The sequence below is a fragment of the Salvia miltiorrhiza genome, chromosome 8, assembly GCF_028751815.1.
Source record: "Salvia miltiorrhiza cultivar Shanhuang (shh) chromosome 8, IMPLAD_Smil_shh, whole genome shotgun sequence".
NCBI lineage: Eukaryota > Viridiplantae > Streptophyta > Magnoliopsida > Lamiales > Lamiaceae > Salvia > Salvia miltiorrhiza.
Genome location: NC_080394.1, coordinates 24,714,994 through 24,738,516, shown reverse-complemented (window position 1 = coordinate 24,738,516; position 23,523 = coordinate 24,714,994). Strand labels below are relative to the sequence as shown.

Here is a 23,523-nt window from a genome sequence, read left to right as displayed (position 1 = left end):
TTCTCACGCGCTCTCATGCCCTCAATAACAGAGTATGTCGTTAAGATTTGACAACTATCTAAGTCGAGTCTTCTCACGTGATCAAAATATTATGTCTCCCAGCCTTGACAAAATTACTTATAATATCAGTATCTTCTTGTGATGGTCTTCTTATCGCACAACAAAGTATTTATTGCTCACCTCTGGCAAAACCTTTAATATGGGATATTCTAAAACATTGGTCTTCTTATGCGCCCAGCGAAATGAAAAATGATCATTTGTGACAATGTTCAAAAATCAAAAGGAAAATCAATTATGCAACCATGATTCTAAAATCAAGGAGATTGCAGCTTTAAATTAGCCGTTCAATACTGACATGGTTGAAAAAACCTTATCTTTGTTGATTTCCAGTGCTGAAATTTTTTACCTTTACTGACTTATTGCTTATGTGAATCAGTGGTGACATTGATTTATAATATGGTGCTTTGTTATAAGTTGCATTTTTTCAGGTTTGGGGACTATTTTTAGTTTGCTAGACATACGTTCACATGTTCCGTATATCCACCAGACTAGGGTGAATAGCTAATTAATGAGAACAATATTATGCACATCTCTTTGGTGGCTGATAAATATTAATGTAATTAACAAAGCTTGGGCCTAATTGCTTGAGTTAATGGGCTCAAGTGTTAGGTTTACTTTTATGCTTATAAATAGGACATTCATTATTAGTTTTGGAGAATCTTTTCTATTCACTTCTCACCATGTAAAATGTGATATCTCATCAACCTTATGTGAATGTAGATCGTTATGATCAAACCACGTAAAGTTTATTATTTTTTTATTGTTTTGCTTTAATCCGTTGATATTTGTTTCATCATATTCTTCCAATTCTAGCAAAAGAAAGTGAAAAATAAATAAAAATCATATTCTTATCTTTTTCAAAGAAAAATCATAATCTTATTTATTGCATTTCAATGCTCATTAAGAGCGTAGAATAAGAGTCCATCATAGAAAATACAACAGAAATCTCCTATAAGAATACTCTATATATAAATAAATTGTACTCCATATAGTAATAATAACTAGAGTGAATATATGAAATTCGTAACTTTTATATAATAAACTTAAAATTTATCAACATATATATATATATATATATATATATATATACAGAAACGATCACCTACCCACCGTGGGCATGCATAACGTGCCCACCATTGATGTGGCAATTTTAATTAGGAAAGAGAATATATATATATATATATATATATATATATATATATATATATATATATATATATATAGGGTTAGGCTTTATTGAGAAGCTCAAATATGTTGAGAAGTTGAGAAGCAATCCAATAGATGAACATGTCGATTAGTTTTTATGAACGCGGGTTTGATCTGGGGTTCGATCCTTGGCGGTGGCGTATTTTTTAACAAATTAAATAGATTCGTATGTTCGTCAGTTATATTTGGTATGTTCAAATAATTTATTGATCTAGGGTCTAATTGCCATGTTCATCAAAATGTACTGACATGTTCATCTATTAGATTGCTTCTCAACTTCTCAACACATTTGAGCTTCTCAATTGAACCACTCCCTATATATATATATATATATATATATATAACTTAAACTTTGACCAATTTTTTTTACAAAAAATCTAAAATACCCCGACTCTAAAAAGATTCTAGCAAACAACATGTAGGTAAAAACTTCAACTTCAAACTTACCTTTGCATTCAGAAATCTTTCAACCAATCTTGAAATCTTTAAAGGTAAATAGAATAGGCCCATTAATTGGAAACCCATATGTCGTCCAGACATCTCTACTACCTATCTACTCATTTTTATTTTTGTAAAACAAATTCCCAAATTATTGATTATCTAACAAAAAATATTTTAAACTATCAATAATTACAGTAAAATACTCAAACTACTAATCATTTAACAGTTTGTGCAAGGCTTAAGTTGGGTGTTTTATCTTATGAAGAAGCTGACCAATATAGGTGGTCTGATTTGATTAATCTTGTAATATATTAGTCGGTTGAGGCATGAGATACTTAAGACAGTTACCGTTTGATTTGAGCGATGAGGTATGATTAATAATATAAGTGAACTTAATCAAATATTTAGTTTAAATGATTCGATTGGTGATGAATAACGTAGTCTGCATCTTAATCATGCAATTGAATAATTATTTATCACCTTAAAATTGAATTGATTATTTAATTATCCTACAACTTTATCAATATTATCTGCCCACGAAACAAAACGCCCCAGTAGTAAAATCTGTAAAATTTTAACACTGTTTGCATATTAATCTTTTTGTTGGAATTAGTCTTCTAAGTGTTAAATCCTTTGCAGATTCAAACTACAGTATAGAGATTGAACCAACATTATCTTTTCGTATTGTATAACATTCATTTGTTTTCCCGCATAGCAAATTTTGCTATAAAAGCACTCTTAAATTTTGATAACTTGTGAAATTGTCATGCGTGCAAATTTTCAAATCATTTTTATGGCTACCCAAAATAAATTCTAACAAAATAGTTACAACATATGTAGAATATAATATTTGTTCAAAGCCCAATCAAATCATTTTTTCAGAGGAAAAATCAAATCATTTTAAGCCATCCAAATTCAGTCCAAAATCATAGATTTCGCCTGTTATTAGTTTCACTTCGTTTTCCTTATTTCACAAAAAGGTAATTGGATAAAATACATAAAGTTTTAATAAATTTTGGTTTTACATGATTAAAAATTAAGCCTTGGTTCAAGTTTTTAAGACGATTGACAATTACCCTTAAATTAATGTTAAGATAGACGTTTGAAACATCCACATGTCCTTAAATTAATGTAATTGAATCTCTACATCACTTCACAATAACATTATTTTGTCAATTCAATTAACTATGATGACATTAATTCACCAAAATTAACTTCATTAAAAATCAGAACAATTAAAAATTAATGTATATAGAAGCTAAGAATTTAGTTCATGTGCAAAGTCATAATTTAATGAAAATTCATGTATTTAGGCAAAATTACCTTTTATTATACTGAGAAACAACCCTGACCCACAAATAAAACACCCCTAGTTCTCAAGTCTCCAAGACTCCAACTGTTGGAAAATGTAAGAAACTCATTTGACAACCCTTGTAAACATTACATGATAGCATTTCAGCAGTTTCCAAAAAAAAAAATCAATATAAAATGACAGATTAGTGTATGTTGGCAATACTAAAAGAAATTTACCAGGACTACATATTGATCTAAGTCCAGTCAAGAATATCAATGGCAGTTAGAAACCTCAGCATAATAACTAGCAACAAGGTGAATTTTCCCTTGACAACAAGAAGTTGCAGGTCGAATATATCGAAGCAGCAGCAGCCCTTACAGCTAAATCCTTGTCCGAATTTTCTGCTGTTCCTGATCTGCATTTTCAAGAGTTTAGCAAACAACTGCTTCTGGCTTGATACAACAAGAAAAAATATCGTTGTTGATACACAAACATTCTTCCTCATGTGAAGCTGCCTATAATCGAAGCTTTTGAATACAACTCCATACACGATAGATTTGCATGGTTCAGCCAATGAGAACGTAAGTTTATCATGCAGTTTTTACTTTGCTGGTATCAAGCAAGTAAAGAATTGCATCAAAAGGTTTTTGTTGATAGTATGCTGAGTGGTAAGATATAAAGTATAACGTTGATTAGAAGAGACAGGTTTTCATGTTAGAGCTACCTATTAAACTAGTTGTGGATTAGAATACAAATATAGTATTATAAGTAGTAAAAAGATTTGTTGGAATTTACCTGAAATCGTATCCTGGAGGAACTGCCTGGTCCAAAGGGTGATGCAAACTATTTGTGTTGAGACCTATTTCACAATGTGACTGCATTTCCTTCACTTGGTTCAGCCAATTCTCCTGGTAATATTCGAAGGGAGATTCATCAGTGATCGGATATTGCACTTTTGATGAGGACAGAACATAGTAACTTTAGAGATTAAACGATGAAAAAAGCCATGCATTTGAGAGGAACACAAGGTTGGCACAATCGATCCAAGGAAAGTAAAGCAATGATTCAGACACATTTCACATATATGTTGGATTGTTTATAGGTGATGAATTGAATATCAAACAATTTAAAGTGCCTGAAAAAAGAAAGAAAATAGAAGAAAAACACCAATGAACCGAAGGACCTCAAAATTAGGAGGAAAAGAAGCATGGATTCACCAAATGCTGATAGCATATGTCCAGAGAAGGAATCAACGAGAACTAGACAATGTTCAAATACTCATCCAATCAAACAGAACGACAAATATGTCAAATCACAGAAATACAAAGTTAAAAACAATTTAACCGAGTAAATTGGGAATGCCTGAAAGCAGTTGTAAATACAGATCCCAAACATGTATGCATGATTCTTCGAGTAAATATGCTACCAAATCTCACCAGATGGCCCTCTTCTTCGGAAAGTGCTTTATCCATTTGTCCAAAGATAGTGCTCCATCTAACAGAGTGAGCATCAGCAGTTGCTTGGTCGAAATGGCTAGCAGTAGAATTTATTATTTGTATATCATTCTCTAGGTTAGACGAAAACTCTCCGGATATTAGGAGGGGTAACTCTGTGGTAATAACTGCACGAACTCTTTTTTTACTGCGTCTTAGTGCTGCATGTAGAGACCATATCTCTATCAGAAACATATCTAATGCCTAAACCGCCAATACTAAACTTTACATTATTGAAAAGAAAAACCCTGCCTGCAAGACGCCCACGTATATCTTGATGTAGAAGTTCCAACCATTGTGAAGCTACATTCGCAGCTGAAAACGAAACAAAATCCACATCAGTTATAGAGCATTCTGCATTATCCTAAAAATAGTAAAAAATAAGATGAAATCTGTAGTATTTTAAAAGGAAGTGTTGGGATGTTTAACAAGCTAAGACCGAAGTGTGATGGAAGCTCAAGCTCACGCTAAAAACATCACCTTCTTAACCTGGAAATACCTTGGCTCAAACCATAGAATCAAATGAAGAAAATAAGTAAACAACCTTTCAGGGAAAGTGAAGTAACACTGCTAATGTTTGCCGATTCCTCACTTGACAAGCAGCTGGCATTCTCCGTACAAACTGCTACAGATGACGATAGTTTTAGTGGCAGTCTATCATCCTCGTTTCCCTTTGCACAACATGAAGTCACTCTTGGATAAGACCTCGTGTACCCCATATGTGAGTCACTATCACCTCTTGTGATCTCCGTATTTGGATATACTGATTTCGCAAAGAAAGCATAATCACTCATCTGCCTTCTCCCTAGTAAAGCATCTCCATAAGCAAGCCCGGACATCTGGCCTCCCAAACCACGCACATTCATAGCTTCCCTTCTTTCAGAGAGATCGTGTGCACCAGTCTTGATTTGATTACGCTTCCTGTTTCCTGAATGCAGACTTTCGTCTTTTTTAGACCTCACTAAGGCCTCTATAATAGAGTGAACCTGTTTACTGTTTCTCACATGGTTAATAATCCCGGGATTAAGCCCATTAAGCAAACCACTTGGAGCAGCTACTCTTGCAAACCTATCAACCTGTTCTTTCTTTGCAAGTTCAATTTTCTTCTTCATCACATCATTGCTGCTAGATTTCTTCCTCCCACGCACCTTTGGCATGGCAACAGGTGGAGCTCCGTAAGGAGTAGACAAGTAGTTATTTTGTTTCAAGCCTTTCCATACTCTCATCGGATCCTTTGTATCCAATGGACCTACCGAACTGACACAATCCGAGTCATCCTTGGACCTCAAATGCTCGTGCATTTTACAGGGATACATGGATTCATTGATAGAACTCGAAACATCTGCAGCATTTAGGTCCAAATCGAAGCCTCTAGCTTTCATTATGCCATCTATATTTTGCATGTCTTCCTTCTCAGAAGCAGGGAGATTGTTTGATTCATCTACACATGCAGGATCATCAACACCAACCACGCAGCTTGCAGAACCAACATGAACATTCAGATCAATCACTCTTGAATCCGGAGTTGCTGCATCGTTTCCTCCTCTTCCTGTTCGAGCTCAATCATTTTCATGTTTTAGTTAGCATTTCATCTAACAAGGGCTGTAACAGGCTTCTTAACATATTGCAAAGTTTTCATTTAATCTATGCCAGATATATATATATATATAAAACAGAAAAGAATGAAACAAGCTGTTTACCTAAAACAAAACAAGCAAACAAAAAAGAAGGAAACAGATAGCAATGAAATAGGGATATAATAATGCATCCTAATATCAACTTAAATGGAGTACTAAAACAAGATACATTTAATTTAACCTTTTGTAATTCACTCTACAGGACTGAATCGGAAAATTCTTTCAATTCAAAACTTATATATCCGAGACGGGTAAGCAACATTTTGAAGGTCATAATTCGTATAGCAAATGTAAAAACCAAATCTTTAAACAATTTAGACAATGTCAAAGTCTAAATATAACAGTGAGATTAGGAATTCAGCAACAGAACTACCTTCGGAGCGAAAAACTGATTCAAGATCGCGCATTTTCACTCTCTTTTGAGAAGTTTCGGAGGTTTCTTTGATTTCCATACTACACCTTTTCTGTTCCAACAAAATCAAAACCAAAACCTCGAATTCTGAAATTAAAATAAATATCAATATCAAATATAAAGAAACCGAATGTAGTTCAAAAAAAATCCAACCTTTGATTCAGATCTATGCTCTGTTGGAGACTGATTCACACCACCCATGAAATGCTGTTTTGTTTTTGGAAAAAGATCTATCAATTTAATTTCAAGATTCGGTAGTCGCTCTTTCTGAGCAAAACCTCGAATTCAAACTGAAAGCTTCCAGCTTTAATCAGTCTGCCACGTCAAAATTAAAAGAGGGAAGAGGAGAAAGAGAAGGCAGGTAGATTGAAGGTTTCGTGATTAAGGTATGTCAATGGCGAAATTTGAAAATTAGTCAACCGGTTTAGGAGTTAGGACTATCCCTCTCCCACTCAAGATATTTGGATTTGAATATCAGAGGGAGCGCGCTGAGAAAAAGAAGCGCTTCGATTTATTTGTTTAATTGCGACATTTTTAATTTTTATTGTTTTTGCCTTTTTGGTGTATTCAGATTCAGATTTTCAAATTCAAATGGAATGGAGGGGTGAGTTAAGGACCAAGGCACCTTTGCCGCGAGTTTGCAGTTTGGTCCTTCCACGTTCACCCTAGTATTTTGTGGCTACTAAATTTTTTACTCCTTTCGTCCCAATTATTTTGAGAAAAAAATTTGGACACAAAATTTTAAAAATTACTTTTTTCGTTCTATTACAAATATATTAATTTCCATGTCTAAAAATAATAGGACGAATGCAGTAATATTTAGTGTATTAAATGCGATATGTAAAAAAGTGAAAAAAATGAAAAAAGAGAAAAACTTTTGTTATATAAAAAATACTCCTATCAAGATAGTTGGAATGACTCAAAAAGAAGTACAAATCAAGATAACGGGGATGAAGGGAGTAAAAACTTTTCTTCTTAATTAAGTCTAATTAAGTGTAATTCTCATATTGCTCACCAGTTCTATACATCAATAATATTTTAGTTTAGTGATACTAAACACTTGTTTAGTATTTATGTTTGGAAATGAAGTTCTTAATAAATGTAAATAAATATAATAAGTGCATGTTTGGTAACCGTGATAACGCTAGATAGTTAATTTATCTGCTTTTATCTATTTGTTTGGTAGCCCTAATATGTATTCACTTAGGCATATTTTTAAAGTAAGCTCATTCTCATTCTATTGTTCCTCTTTAGCTAATATATCTCATCTTCACCCTCTGATACATTTTCTTTACCTCGACATTGACCTAGAATAATTTTGGAAGACAATTAATCCTCTACAATACACTCCCTCGCCAATCAACTACTGCCGCACCGCCTCACTCACATTCATGACGGGGATTTGTGGGTAAATACTCCAATTTCCCGAGAGAAAAAGAAATATGGTATTTAACGAGACTATGAACTTTGCTTGAATAAGTTAAGTGATGTGCCCTTAGAGTCAAGTAACACGTTCTTAATAAAAGAAATATCGCAATTGAAAAAATAACAAATACGAAAAATAAATATCGCAATTGAAAAATAACAAATACCAAAAATAAGATAGAAATTCTCTCTAACGGGATCCGAAAGTTTGAAGGTCTGAACCACAAGATAACATTTCATATTAAACAAATATAATATGCAAGAAACAATTGATAGAAAAATGATAGCAAAAGAAGTTCATATTAAATATGCTAGAAAATATTAAGATAATTATTCTCAAATAATATTCATCAAGATAGAAAAGTGATCGCAAGTGGACATTATTCTTGACATTTATTATAAAATTGCTGAAAAAAATCTTTGTTTTGATTTAATGTCAAAACCCAACGATGGAACTTTGTTGATAACCAAAACATAACTTATGAATATTAAGTATTCTAAGCTGATACTCCCTCCAATCACAAAAAATAGTCACTTTTTGCCATTTTGCGATGTCCACAAAAATTAGTCCCTTTTCATTTTTGGAAACTATTTATCACATGGTAGGCTCTATTCTCCACTTACAATACAATTAATTATCATTATAAACACTAATATGTAAGTGGGACCATTTCTCAACTCATAAATATAATAATTATTTTTATTAAAACACGTGTCGTCCACCTTTAGGACTATTTTTAATGGTAGGAGAGAGTACAATTTACTAAAGAAGTCGAAGGTTGCTGCAAGTCATTAGCTAAAGATCAAGCTGAGACAAGACCCTAGCAGAAGATCCAGCTAGAGTCCCAAGCTGACGAGAACAACACAACCTGAAAGATCAGCGATGCGGCTAAGCTGGTCAAGGTTCGTGCCCAACCACCAAGCACGAAGACTTTGTTGCTCTCAATGCTAAACTGATGGAAGCATCAGTTTAATCAAAGCAGACTAACCGAATGGCATCAAGCTAACTCTTGCTCAAACTCACTCATGCCACGTCAGCCCTAAGATCAACAAGTTCAAAGCAAAGACAGCCCTTAAAGCGTATGAACCCTCCGAACATTCAAATGCCTATGAATATGCATTAAATGTGAATCCCGCTTTTCAGAAGAAAGTACAAGGATGACTGTCGGACGTCAACGTCAAAGTACCGATGTGCAAATCTAACATCTCAGCGATTCCTTGATACAACCGGAATATTTCAAGGATCAATAGATGAATTTTGAAGAAAGCTCCCTCCGACTGCTAGATTCAAAGTCTCGTCTATATATACAACGTAGATCAAGATACACAGTGGTGGTGGTGGTGGAAATATGAAGTTGTTGTGTATTGTTAGGTTAAACATTTAGAAACCAACAAATGTCATAAATAGAAACTATTTCTTTATTGTAAATTTTAATTTCATACTTGTGAATACATTTATAGTTCCTAAACTAGGCGTTCTTCAATGTAAACATCCAAAGCCTAGAGATGAACACATTGATCCTTATCAACTATTATTCATCGTAACTAGGAGTGTAAAATCGAGTTGCGGGTATCGGGTATACCCTCATCCGCCGCGATACCCGCAAAATTAAAGAGGAGGGTCGGGTGCGGGTATTGTATTTCCAAAAATTTCGGGTAGCGGGTACCCTCATACCTGCAAGTAATTTTCAATAAAATAATTTTTAGGAAATAAGAATTGAATTAACACCCTAGCCCTAACTCGTCTATTTCTCGACTCTCACTTCTCAGACACAGAACTCTCGACTCCCACTTCTCACTTCAATTAAATAATTTTCAGTGAAATGAGGGATAAAATACTCGCGGGTAAAGAGGGTACCCGCAAATTGCGGGACAAAAATACCCTCCAACGGGACAAAATACCCGCAAAATTAAAATCCACCAAAAAATTACGGGAAATGGGGGTATCCACATACCCGCTGCGGGTATGAGGATACCCGCACAGTGCCGGCGGGACGGGTAAGGGTAGGGTATTTTGTCCTGTGGATACCCGTAATTTGCGGGTAGGGTACCCACGGGTGCCCGATTTTACACCCCTAATTGTAACAGTGTGTACACATAGTTGGAGAAATCTCACACCCCCCCCCCATTTCTAAACCTCTCACACTCCGAAGAAGATAAGTGTTGAAGTGAGGAAAGAAGTCGATAAGTAAGCTTCGAGTGTGAAGTCTGAAAGTTGATGGAGTAATGAGATTGCAACCGCGCAAATTGCTAATTACGGGATTGCAACTGTGTATTGTAAAGCAACAGGATCGCAACCGCGTAAATTGCCAAGCAACAGGATTGCAACCGTGCAAATTGCTAAGTAACTGGATTGCAACTGCAAAAATTGCTGAGTCAGGGTTAAGGGATTACCCTGAGTGTCAGGGTCATGGATGTAGGATACGTTGCTCTGAACCACGTTAAAATATTTGTGTGATGTACTCTATATTTTCTCTTCTTATCTTGATTATAATTGTCTTCACCTTAACTATCTATGGACTATCAAGACAATTGTAAATGAAAACTTGTGTTTTTACAATTTGTACTTAGTATCAGTCTTGCTCTATCTACCAAATCCTTCACCAAGCTAACCTCATACATTACAAACTGCACTAGCACACACTAATTACAAAACCATATCAGTTTGACTCAAGTCAATGATATAAGTCACACCAAAAGATTTTCATTAAAACGAATCTAGTTGTCCACCAAATTCCCCATGTAAGATTGAACAAAACCTTCATGTTACTTACTCGATGCATCAGTAAGGCATCTCTCAGTCAATTGACATCTCTTTCACTTGTTGACTCATTATCAACAAGCTGCTCAATACTATGGGAAAATGAGAAAAACATTGCTATCTGGTATTCCCTCATCCTCCCATAAAATAAATCATATTCGCCCCGTGACCAATAATTGGTAAGGTTGTTCTACAGATCTATACTTCAAAAAATATGGTCTTTCTTTTCTTGTTGAACTAGTATTAGGAAATCACTTCAGATTTCTGATACCTATCCTTGGTATCAAAACAAAGATTCTCAAATGGTCAGTTTCATGGAGGTGGATAGGGTCTAGCTATTCAGGCCAAAAGTTTTTAGCTGAAGCCGGGGTTGATCAACATGGTGCAGGCTGAGCAGTTTAGCGGAGTTGCAATGGAAAATTCACATGTGCATCTGACTCAATTTTTGGATATATGTGATACGATCAAAATGGAGTGCATGTCGACGCTATCAGGATGCGGATGTTCGGGTTCTCACTCAGGGATGGTGCTAAGGATTGGTTCAAGGGGCTTGATCAGACCCAAATTACTGCATAGGATGAGTCATGCAAGGTGTTCCTAGCCAATACTTCCCTCCGTCTAAGGCTCAGAAAATCATCTTGAAGATTTCCCACTTTGTTCAGATGGGAGATGAAACGATACATGATGCTTGGGAGAGATTCTGAGAGCTTATTCAGACGTTACCCCCAACATGGTTTCACGGAGGAGCAACAAATTATTCACTTCTACAATGGTTTGACTGTTCTGACAAAGATCATGGTGGATGCTACAGTCAGAAGATGTTTGCTATATCGATATACCAAAGAGGCCTATAGGGTGATCGATGAGATGTCTTCAAACAACTATCAGTGGCCAAATGATCGAAGCTCAATAAGGAGAGTTGCATCTGTAAAGAATGAGAGCTATGACGATCTTATGGAGAAGTATACACTTCTTCAAATGCAATATGAGACAAAGAGAAAGGCTCAGATAGCGGCACCAAGCACACACCATCCATATAAGCCCGAGCTACCAAGATATGAAAAGGCTAACTTTATCCATTAGAGCCAATATCAGTCCAACCGGCTAGGATATCAAGGGGATCAGAAGGAAATCAGCCTTATTATCCCAACAATAGAAAATATCCAAATTTCTCCTACGCCAATCCGAACAATGCTTTGCAGGCCTTGCATAGTTTTTCTGTGTCTAGTGGTGGGGTCATCAATGAGCTAAAGAATACGTCTTTTTAAGAGATAATGCAATAGATGATGGCACATCAGACCAGTTTTCTTAGTCAAACGAATAACAAGATGTCGAATATGGAGTCTACCATATCTGCTATGTCCAAGCAGATGAAGATGCTCGAGACTCAGATGGGTTAGATGGCAAATCAAGCAGCTGCACAACATAAGCCAAGATATTTTCTAAGCAGCACAAAAGTCAATCCAAAAAGCCAATGCAATGCAATTCTCACTGGCACCATGACTTCAAGAGATAAGGTTGCAAGCAAGAAGTACGATTCTTCGTGTGATGAACCATACAAGCCTCGTGTCCCCCCAAGGGTATACGTCCCTAAAGCTCCATTTTCTCGACGATTGGCAAATGTGGAGGTGGTTGAAAAGCAAAGTTCTATCATGGAGACGTTTGAGAATGTGAACACCACAGAACCCCCACTTGAGCTATTGCATGGCAGGGAGGTAAGAAAGTTGTCTCCCTCAAGAGAAAGAGTGATGTAGATGAGACAATTTCATTGGAAAATGAGTATTGTGTCGTTACGCCTATGAAGCTACTATCAAAGAATGAAGATTCGGATAACTTCACAATTGAGTGTGAGATTGGAGGAAATCTCTTTTCCAAAGTTTTATGTGACTTAGGGGCTAGTGTTAATTTGATGCCCCATGCTTTTTTCAACCGATTGGGAATTTGAGACCTCAAGTCGACCCCCATGGTACTTCGAATGGCGGATCGATCAACGGCGCAACCTAATGGCTGAGGACATTTTGGTGAAGGTTGATAAATTCATCTTCCCTACATATTTCTTGGTTCTTGACATGCCGGAAGATGAATTTCATCCATTGAATCTTAGTCATTCGTTTTTAGCTATGGGACGAGCTCTAATTGATGGGCAGAATAAAGACATCACCTTTGGAGTGAAGGATGACCTTGACTATATCGCCTCATGACTCTATGAAAAGGCTCAGGATTCGCAAGGTGAGCATGTTTCTCCTTCCTCTGTTCGAATAGGTTGTTCAGCTGCTCTTGTTGCGTTTGATGTTCACTAAGGCCACGAGGTATCGTTGACCTCTAGACGTTAAATTAAACACTTGTTGGGAGGTAACCCAACTATTTTTATGTTTTTATTTTCCTTTCCGTTTTCTTTCTTTCTCTTTCTTGTTCTTATATTTTATTTTCTTTGTTTTATTCTTTTGAGGAGATCGCAGAAGAGTTGCTAAGTTGCAGATTTGGTGCCTTGTCCACACCATCACCATTGAGCATGATTTTCTGCGATGAGTGACACACATATCTTTGACTCTTCCCTCCAAACTTATTTTCGAACTCGATGTTCTGTAATAAGTTTGGGGGAGGGGGTGAGACTAGATATTTTTATCGCTTTTATTTTTTTGATCTTTTATTGTCTTATTTTTGCTTAGCTTATTTGGTGTTGGTTTGAGTTGTTTGTCGCTCCACTTGAATTTTGGTAATATTCCAATGATGTCTTCTTCAAAAATTTGTGAATTTGATTTTTCTTGATAATTTGAGCATAATTGGAGCTGATTTCTGTACATTGATGATGATATTGACCTTGACTATTAGACATTGAATAAACATGTGAGATTTGAGTCATAATTGTTTATCATACATAATTTATTCTTTGTTTTGAGTGTTGTCATGCATGTGGTGATCTTCTAGAACTTGTTATGATTTCTATGTTGAGGTTGTTGTTGTGCTTATTGGTGAATTTGGTGTCTAATTGTTGAGGATTTGAGGATTTTTTCATTCAATATTTTTCTGAGGCATATATGGTCTAGATTTCTCCTCATTCGTGTTTATTGATTGTGTTCTTATCATTATTTAAGGGCGAACAATGGCTTAAGTTTGGGGGAGTTGATAAAAAATTATTTTGCATGATTTTTATTGATATATTATTGCTTAAGTTGTAGGATTATGTCTGATTGTGATATCATTTGGCATGAATTTTTTTATTCTTTTGTGATATTACGTTTGGATATTATTTTGGTTGTTTTGGTAGAGATTAGAGTGATTTGACTGATTTTAGTTGTTTTACTTAACTGCTAGGATTATGCCTGGTTGGAGTTTGAAGTGTTTCGAGTATGAGAACTGAAGAAACGAGCTTGAAAAGCTCGAAAAATGAGAAAACGGGACGAGTTCGATGACTAGGGGAGAGGTCGCTGAGGTGAAGTATAGCAGCATGACAACGATGATCTGATGGCGATCGTTGTGGTGCTCACCGGGAATTCGGCGATTGCCGAGCAGAGGAGGAATTTTGTGGAGCGTTCGGCGATCACCAACCGATGTCGCCATAGGTCCGCTTTTTCTAGGGTTTCTACATTTTTTCTTGTATTTTTTGAATTTCTAGACTGTATTTTTCCTTGCGCCTATATATAGGTCATTTTGTTGACTTATTAGACACCTCGTTTTTCCCTCTTTTCATATTTTTCAGTTTTTAGCCTGAGAATTTTATTGTTTTCATATATTAGATTTATTTTCTGCAAGAATTCAAGATTCAAGCAGTTCATTCACGATTCTTTCTGGGTTTTATTTATTTCAGTCTTTTCAGTTGTGTTCTTTTTAATTATGTCTTTGCTTTATTTAATTAAGTCTAGCTAGTTTTTTATCTGATTCTAGGGTTTGTAAATGATTGATTTAATTTATGTGATTTACTTATATATATCTTTTTGTCTTCTAGTTTTTGATTTATAATTCCTGGTGCTTATTTCTTGTGAATTGTTTGATTAATAATTTGCATGTTTAGCTATTCGGTTTGAGGCCTAGCGCAAGTAATTGTTTAGCGGATTCAGGAATGTGTGATATGAGTTAAACCTTGGGACCTAGCGGGGATAGGTGGATCATAGAGAACTATTCTTATGTGCTTCTGAGAGTTAGTATATTTTCTTCAGACCTAGCGCGCGAGATAGAGAATTTGCTCATCTACTATCATAAATTGTTCTAGCGAGAGCGTGTGATTTTTTTCTATAATCTCTCATTAGGACTGGATTAAATTGATAATTAGGATTAACAGGTTAATTGTGTATATTTGATTAATAAAATTACATTCCTTGGGACCAGTCTTTTATTTATCTGATTTTATTTGCTCTGTGTTGAGTTTAGTTTTAATCATCCATCATATTTGTGTTTCCCTGGATATTATTATAGCAACAAAAATACCGAAACTTACACGGTGTAATTGAAGTATAAATAATAAACAAGTATCGTATCCACAATGACTGATAAGCAAAAATAGCCTAAGTAATCCTAATAAATCCTATAGGTATATCCAGGCAAACACAAATATGATGCATGATCAAAACTAGACTCAACACAGAGCAAATAAAATCAGATAAATAAATAAGATAAATAAAAGAGTGATCCTAGGGAATGTAATTATGTTAATCAAATCTACACAATTAATCTATTAATCCTAATTACCAGTTTAATCCAGTCCTGATGAGAGATCACAAAACTCACCATATATTCTGGCTAGAGCAATCTATGATAGTAGATTAATATACTCTCTATCACCCATAAGTATCAAGAAGATTTATACTAACTCTCAAAAGCATATAAGAATAAATCTCTATGATCCACCTATTTCCGCTAGGTCTTAAGGTTAAAATCACATCACACTTTCTTAATTCCACTAAAAAATTATCTCGGCTAGGTCTCAAACCGAATAGCTAAACATGCAAATTATTAGTGAGATAATTGATCACAAACAATAAATCAATCACATAAATTTAATCAACTATTTACAATGAAAAGAAAACTAGCCAGACATCATAAAAGAAAGTAAAAATATAATTAAAAAGAAAACAATTGAAAAGACTGAATAAATAAAACTCGGAAAAAATCGTGAATGAACAGCTTGAATTTACAATCTTGCAGAAAACAAATCTAAATTATGATAACTATGAAGTTCTAAGTCTTAAAAACTGAAAAATATGAAAATAGGGTGAAGAGATGTGTCTAATAAGTCAACAAAAGGACTTATATATAGGCACATGGGAAAAACACAGTACAAAACTCAAAATACAGATAAAATCCCAAAATTCACAAAATCCCGTAAATCCCTTGACCATTATTCACCGTTGCGCGCGACTTTCTTGTTTCGGCCATATCTCTATCGTTCAAATTGATTTGCGATCCGTTTGTGCCCACGAACTCGTATCACGATGATCTACAACTTTTATTCAGTCCATATCTCCAAATCCAAATTTATTATTTCTGTAGATTTCACTAAAATACGAGCAAGTATCATATTTCACAAAATAAAACAATTTAAGGACAAAATAACCATCAAACACTCAATTCTCTATAAAATTGACATCATAAGAACATTAAAAACCATGGAAAAGTGAGTGTTATCACTGCCTCATCTCACCCCTGTCTCGCTGCGCTGCACCTCGCCACACCTCGTCGAGCCGCTCCTCGCCTCTGCCTTGCCTTGCCTCAATTTAATCAGTTCAGTGCTCAACGCTCGAGGTGTTGAGCAATAGCTCCCTTCAAATTGAACTATTGCTCGACGCTCGATGCTCGACACCCTCGACACTTGGGCGCTCGACAATGATATTTGATGCTTCAATGTCGAGCAATGCACGAATGATACATAAGAGTAAAAATATCCTAAATGAGTATAATTTACTATTTTATAAATGTTGGGTATTTTTTAGGTTTTGTCTTTCAAGAAGGATATATCTCATTTCGCCCCTTTAAAATATATAAAATTATTTTTTCTAGAGTAGTGTTGTTTTCTTTCTAAAAGTTAAGTTTGTTTTCCTTATATCATTGTAGTATTAAGTTTTGTATTTCAATGAAAGTATATTTAGAGCTACTTCTGGATAATATATTAATTATGAGTGATGCAACTTTCTCTTCTATGCAAAAGATATACTCCCTCCGTCCACAAAAATTATAGCGTAATTTGGATCAGGGAATGAGTGTTTTAATAAATAGTTGGAAGATGTGTTAAATGGTTGAGAATTTTGTAAATATTAAATGTGAATATGGTTTAAAATATAAGGGGTAGTTTTCATAAAAGGAAATATCACAATTTTTGTGGACGAACGAAGTATTAATAATGCTACAATTTTCGTGGGCAGATGGAATAGTTTTTGTTTCTACAACATATCCTAAGGTAATATATATGGGATTGGATCTCTCATTTGAGCAATTCTACTATTATGTTTCTCTTGCATTTTTTTATTTATCATTTTTTATTTTAGTCTTTATGAAGTAAATAAAAAATAGTTTAGTTTTAATTTCTACTATTACACGATAAGGAATCAATTGAAATACAAATTCAGTTAATCTCGTTTCACAATTCTTTCCACCTAGTAAAGAATATTTAAAATTAGAATACACTTTGAATGTTGTTATTTATTTTAGATAAATGGAACGGTTTTATATGAAACTTTCTGCTTAGTCTTCATCATTAATGGACCTAACCTTGTCCAAATTAAAAGAAGATAAGAGCAATGCTATGAAGTGATCGTGTAACTATGTTTTTTAATAATGTCGTGATGCAATTTAAATGGCGATATGATTATACTATATCGTTATTAATTTATATAAAAAAATTATAAATTTATAAAATTATAATTAGTTGGACTCTCCAGAATAAAAAGTACTATGAGTTTATAAAAAGATATATCAGTTGGAACTTTTTGTTACAGATAATGCTCCGTTATCAACCTTAACACCTGTATAAATTCATGAAATTGTCAACAAATATGTTACGATGTGAAAAATGATACGAAAACAGAAGATGCAATAGCAATATACAATATATATACAAATAGGTAGACCTAGACATTTATAAGTAGAGTATAATTGTTTTTTGAGAGATGCAATATACATGTATATTACACTTGAATTAATCAAATAACAATCATACTATTATAAATAAGATCAAATATCAAAACAAATACAAAGTACAACTTAATATTCAAATAAAATACAATCCAAACGCTTCCGATGAAATTTAACAAATGATCTCTTAAAAGTGAGAGTCCTTAAGAGCATCCGCAATGCTAGAGCCCATTCGGGAGCTCTAAGGGGGTGGTCCCCACCTTAGAGCCTCCACTCCACACAACCACAACTATGAGCTCTAATTTTGTCATTTCCATTTCATTCAATTTTAACTCTTTAATTTTAAAATTCAACATTTTATTAAAATTAAAATTGCCACATTACATTAATTAAAATAAAATACAATAACTGAAACAAAATTGCAATAATTAAAAAATATTTCAATAATTAAAAAACTACATCAATCCTCAATGCTTCATGACTTCTTCAAGCAGTAAATTGTGCACTATCAATCGTCGTTAATCCATATTTCGAGGTGTCCGCATTGAAAATTTCAAAATCGTTTCATATCGAGAGCTTTCCGTTGAGTGGTGCTGAAGAACTCCATTCATTTCGCAATGCAGTCTATTGCGTTGTAGTATTTCACCTTCTCCCCGCGTGTCGAAGACTCCACCTTCTTGCCCTTCCCTTTGTCGCATTTTGCCGCTTTCTAGTCTTGGAGCCTCGTCGTTATGCTCGGCTTAGAGGATGTCGCCGTGCACGTCCTATCCGAGCCTTTCGAGCACTTCGACGAGTGGACATCTTTATCGGTGAATACGAAACATTGAGATTCGTGCAGAACTTACCAAGAGTTGAAATACTTTAATGGAGCCATATAGTTGATAGAAAAGCTCTCATGCGCTTGCTCAATGATTTGTTTATCACTCATTCTACTTTCCTAAGTGACACGATCATGTTCGTAGAATGACTTTCATAAGTTGATGCTCTTTTTAGACGCGTTGAAAGTGGTGCGACCAGACGTAACATGGGGCAGCTCGGCAACTCGAACCAAGCGCTCGTACCCATTGAAAATATTCTAATGTCTCAACTTTAATGCTTGGACTAACCCTTTGTGTAATTAACTAGGGTATGATTGTATACATGCGATATGGAGCGTGGCATAGGGCAAAAGCAATCGAGGGTGCAGATCCCATGCACACAACCCCACACCATGAAATGATTGCACTCTAAAAAAAAAGAAGTCCACTCAACTCCCAAATTGATTATACTTATTTTCAATACACAGACTCCCCTTTTCTCGTCAACCAGAAACAGTTAAATCCACTCCCCATCATCCCAACTGCAAGAACAAGAACCCACACCCAAAAGGTGCCAACTTTTTCAACTACTCGAGCTCAGAGATGCAAGATCCCAACTCCAAGCAGCAGGTCAGCCAAATGCCGCCCTTCTCCGGCGCAATGCGGCCCTCCCAGCACCGCCGCGCCCACTCCGAGGTCAACTTCCGCCTCCCGGAGGACCTAGATCTGGGCTCCGACCCCTTCGACGCGCCGGCGGGGAGTTTCGAGGAGATGGGATCCGAGGACGATCTCTTCTCCACCTACATGGACATAGAGAAGCTCAGCGCCGGACCTGGATCTGGACCTACCGACAATGCCGCCGCCGCTGACGACGACGCAGACAAGACCGCCGCCTCCAGGCCTCGCCATCGCCACAGTAATTCCGTCGACAGCTCCAGCTTCTTGTTCAACGACAACAGCATCGAAGCTAAGAAGGCTATGCCGCCTGATAAGCTTGCTGAGCTCTGGACTATTGACCCCAAGCGCGCCAAAAGGTATGCAGCTTTTCATTTTCCTTTTTTTTTTTTTTTGTTTAAATAATTTTTTTAGTGGGATTTTGTCGCCAAATGTATGTAGATGTGATCCGAGTTTCATAGGTTAGTTTGAGTAGGAAGTTTCTTGTGTTTAATCGTGGGCTCAGATTGGATCTTGAGATGGATCTCTGTAAATCTTGAGTTTGGGTCTGTGAAGTTGACTGATGTATTTTATCTAATCTAGTCCATTAATAATGCATTAATATATTATGCCAAAGGGATGAAGAAGTTACTTTGTCTTTTGTAAGTAAATGAGTGTTGGGATCTATGAATTATTTGGAATGTAATTATTAAGGTTATCCTTCCTTGGATAAGGATTGAGCTAAATTGATCTGCTAACTCGGACATGTATCTAACGTCTATGTGTTGCTCCTAGCTACACCTTTGATGTTTCTTGCTAGCAAGGATTATTATTTGAAGATCTTGATTTGAGTTTAAGAAGATGATTTGTAGATTTCCTGTATTTTTCTCTGTAACAGGTTGATTTTAAATTCAGTTTATTAATGATAGCTATATGTATAAGGTGGGTAACCTAATTAGTTGTGTATGAGCTTTATTATTACCAGGACATCAACTGCCTTAGCTGCGCTTTTCTTGTGCATCTTTTCGTCTTCATCACTTCTATCGTCCATGGAGTTCGTTGTATATGGAGTACTCTAGCATCTCTTCATAATTATTGGAAGAAAGAACATCTAGATTTAGTAATATAGTTGAGCAGAAGAAGTTCTAAAGAAAAAAGACTGAAACACCTTAAGCCCTTATCTATAGTAAGACCAAGTAGACCTACAGATAAGCCAACCTAAATTATTTATTGCAGAATGCAAGTATTCTCTGAAGAGATATGATGTGATCAGTGTAGATTGTAACGTGTAACGCGCTGCACTTTGCCAACTGAACTAATACTAGGGGTTGACCTAAAAAGACTTCAGCTTAGCTATATCAGCAGGGATTAGTATGTCAAAATTGGGAAAATCTAAACTATACGATTCTGAAACATTGTCTACTTTTCTCTTTTGCTCAAGTTTCTGATTTTGAAAAAGTGAGTCGAACAGTTTGGCGATTTAGGATTACAACTTGTCCTTTGAACAGTTCTATAAGAGTGCTCGACTTAACAAAAGAGGATTCCCTCTGAATTTGTAGTAGTGAGCTGGTGCATTTTGGAATATAATCTTTGGTGATTGCAGAATTGTGTATTGCATTGATGATTGATTACGCGAACATCTAGTTTACGTTTCATCCCTAGTCCGCTTCACTATTCCTTCCAATTTTGTGCTTAAAAGTAGATAAGATGTGTTTTCGTGTTCAGTTTTGTAGTATGTGATGTGCTTCATCATAATCAGCCTTTTGACTGCATTTTCCTTTTATCAACAATAACAACCATAATGTCCTATAGGATTCTGGCAAATCGGCAGTCTGCTGCTCGATCAAAAGAAAGGAAGGCCAGGTATATATCTGAACTGGAGAGAAAAGTTCAGACCCTCCAAACTGAAGCTACGACTCTCTCTGCGCAACTGACTCTGTTCCAGGTATGTCTGCTGGAACTGCGCCAGTAATTATATTTTATATTCTAGTTCGTGTGATTTTCTAGTGTGAGGATCTGTTAGTTTTTCGTTTTGTAGAAAACTATTTTACATTGCATCTTCATTTTGCAGTATTATTTTATCTCTTAATTTTGTGATGTTTCTGATACAAATGTTGCCTCTTTCAGAGAGACACAACAGGACTGAGTAACGAGAATACAGAGCTTAAGCTTCGTTTACAAGCCATGGAACAGCAAGCTCAACTACGCGATGGTCAGTACTAAGTTGTGTCAATTACAAGTCAAATGGTTTATTAATCATAAACAATCAGAATCTTTTATGATGCATTAGGGAAGTTTTAGTCTGTACATATGCCTTGAAGCTACTTGAATCATTGCTCGTTATTTTTTGTTGAACCAAAAATATATGTGCTCGACAGAAAATTTGATATTTTTAAATGTTGCCTTATTCCTTTTTTTTTTTTTTTTACAAATCTATTTTTATCCACAAGAAATGCCATCTATATCTGTAGCAACATTTTCAAAGTTTGCTTCTTGATCCTTCTCAAATTAGGGTAGTATATAGAAGGTTCAAGTTTTTAATTTGTGAATAAGAAGGAAATTTGAGATGGAATTCTTTTTGAAATCACTAAACGTCTTCAAGTTTAGAATGTAGTGATATGGATCAGACAAGAAAGAACATGAGCACCTACTTGGCATTCTGATTGTCACTATATTTTCTTCAATCTTTTCAACTTACATGTTTTTGATTATTCTTTTTTTTTTGCCCTGCAAAATATTCAGCACTCAATGAAGCACTGAGGCAGGAAGTAGAAAGACTCAGAGTCGCAACTGGAGAAATGTCGACCACATCTGATACGTTCAATTTAACCATGCAACATCTTCCCTACAACCAGACTACATTCTTTTCCAACCACAACCAGCCTCAAGCTGGCTCAAACGAATCCTTGAACGTACAAATGCAGCAGTTTCATACACTTCAAGCCAGCATGTCAAGTCACCAGCAGCATCCCGTGCTTTCTGCCAATCACGCACAGGGACTTTCCGACTCAATGCACCAAGACCCTCTTGGACGTTTTCAAGGCCTCGATATCAGCAATGGGGGCACACACGTGAAGTCGGAAGGGCCCTCTATATCTGCCAGTGAAAGCAGCAGTACATTCTGATTTCAGGTTTCTTTCTGGATTTTTTCCCCCCAAGGCCCGGAAATCTGTTTGTTTACTTGTTCATAGACTGACACCGCGTTTAACATCCAGAATCATCAGCAGTCCACATTTTTTCATTAATTTTTTTCTCTTTGGGATTAACAGGTTTTAGGTTTCCCTTAGTGTTGTAGGTTTGTCTTTGTTCATTGTGTTGGGAACCGGTTATGTCTTAATTTCATTTCATTTTGTCTACATTTTGATTTATTCGTTAAAACTGAGAAATCATAGCTTGTGATGTGGCTGGATCTTCGACCACGAAGGAGGTGGTAATGCTTCACTTGTGTGGGGCTTTGTGTGACTCAGTTTGCTAATGTTGTCTGTCGATTGTAATGGACTTGCACATCAGTTTGTGTTGATTTAACCGATAGATTTTTATGCTGTGCCCTCACTCGTCTTAATGTTTCTTGCATTTCATTTATCCTCGTATATTTCATTTGAACCTACTCTTATCCACATATAAAGTTAGATTTCATTGAGAATTTTATTTTCTGTGAGAGTTAAAAATAATGAATAAACTAATATAATTCATAAATATATGTATCTCTTTAATATGGTGAAAATCTCGTCATTGACATGTGTCCGACCCCATTGCTTGCCCGGCAGGCATCACTATTCGTGAAGGATCGGTAGGTTGGGTGGAGCTCTGTGTCACGTTTGTGCCATGGCTTGGATCCAACGTCTCCATTCTTCATTGTTGTTTTTCCTAGTTCGATTCTTCTTTCAATTTACAAATTCTAGTCTACCACGACCGATCCTCGTGAGTTACAACGATCTATAAATCTGGTGGACCAAAATCGACAGAAAAACAAAAACATACATTCACATAATACCATGATAATCAAATACCTGCAGAAAATATTTCTAACAATTCTGTTCCAATTTAAATCATGCTTGCATAAATGTGCATTTAAAAGAATAACAAAATATTTAAGATGTCTGAGCCTATTATCTGGCTCCGATACTAATTGATGGAACCCGAGTGAAGAGTTCGATGCTAGGATCTCATAGGAATAATATTTCAAATGTTAACATGCAAATCCTAATATATAGTTTCTCTATCCTACTCTAATAGGTTTGTTTCCTTTTTGTGACGTCCCATTATAATAGGCTCATT

General features: G+C 35.6%; 3 protein-coding genes and 1 non-coding gene across 5 annotated transcripts in view; 1 reads left to right on the top strand and 3 right to left on the bottom strand.

Annotated features, from left to right (window-relative positions):
- LOC130997186 (chalcone isomerase-like protein 2) overlaps positions 1-23,523 on the bottom strand; it is a 79,716-nt gene that overhangs the window by 33,797 nt on the left and 22,396 nt on the right. The gene's annotated exons all lie outside the window — the stretch shown is intronic.
- LOC130997182 (uncharacterized) lies at positions 3,105-7,126 on the bottom strand. 2 transcript variants are annotated; one of them, XM_057922438.1, is made up of 7 exons: positions 6,697-7,126; positions 6,505-6,595; positions 5,039-6,043; positions 4,747-4,809; positions 4,438-4,655; positions 3,797-3,909; positions 3,105-3,416 (listed from the first exon to the last, which is right to left on the bottom strand). In XM_057922438.1, the coding sequence occupies exons 1-7, from the start codon at positions 6,742-6,744 to the stop codon at positions 3,305-3,307; spliced, it is 1,650 nt and encodes a 549-aa protein (XP_057778421.1). In that variant the 5' UTR covers positions 6,745-7,126; the 3' UTR covers positions 3,105-3,304. The 2 variants fall into 2 exon arrangements, with proteins under 2 accessions (XP_057778421.1, XP_057778422.1); XM_057922439.1 differs by having other exon boundaries at positions 6,505-6,630; positions 6,697-7,070.
- LOC131002107 (small nucleolar RNA R71) lies at positions 11,359-11,466 on the bottom strand. The gene has a single exon (XR_009094183.1). It is a non-coding gene; the product is annotated as a small nucleolar RNA R71 (small nucleolar RNA).
- Positions 18,950-22,793, top strand: LOC130997183 (transcription factor RF2b-like). Its single transcript, XM_057922440.1, has 4 exons — positions 18,950-19,625; positions 21,058-21,190; positions 21,373-21,457; positions 21,988-22,793. The coding sequence occupies exons 1-4, from the start codon at positions 19,195-19,197 to the stop codon at positions 22,368-22,370; spliced, it is 1,032 nt and encodes a 343-aa protein (XP_057778423.1). The 5' UTR covers positions 18,950-19,194; the 3' UTR covers positions 22,371-22,793.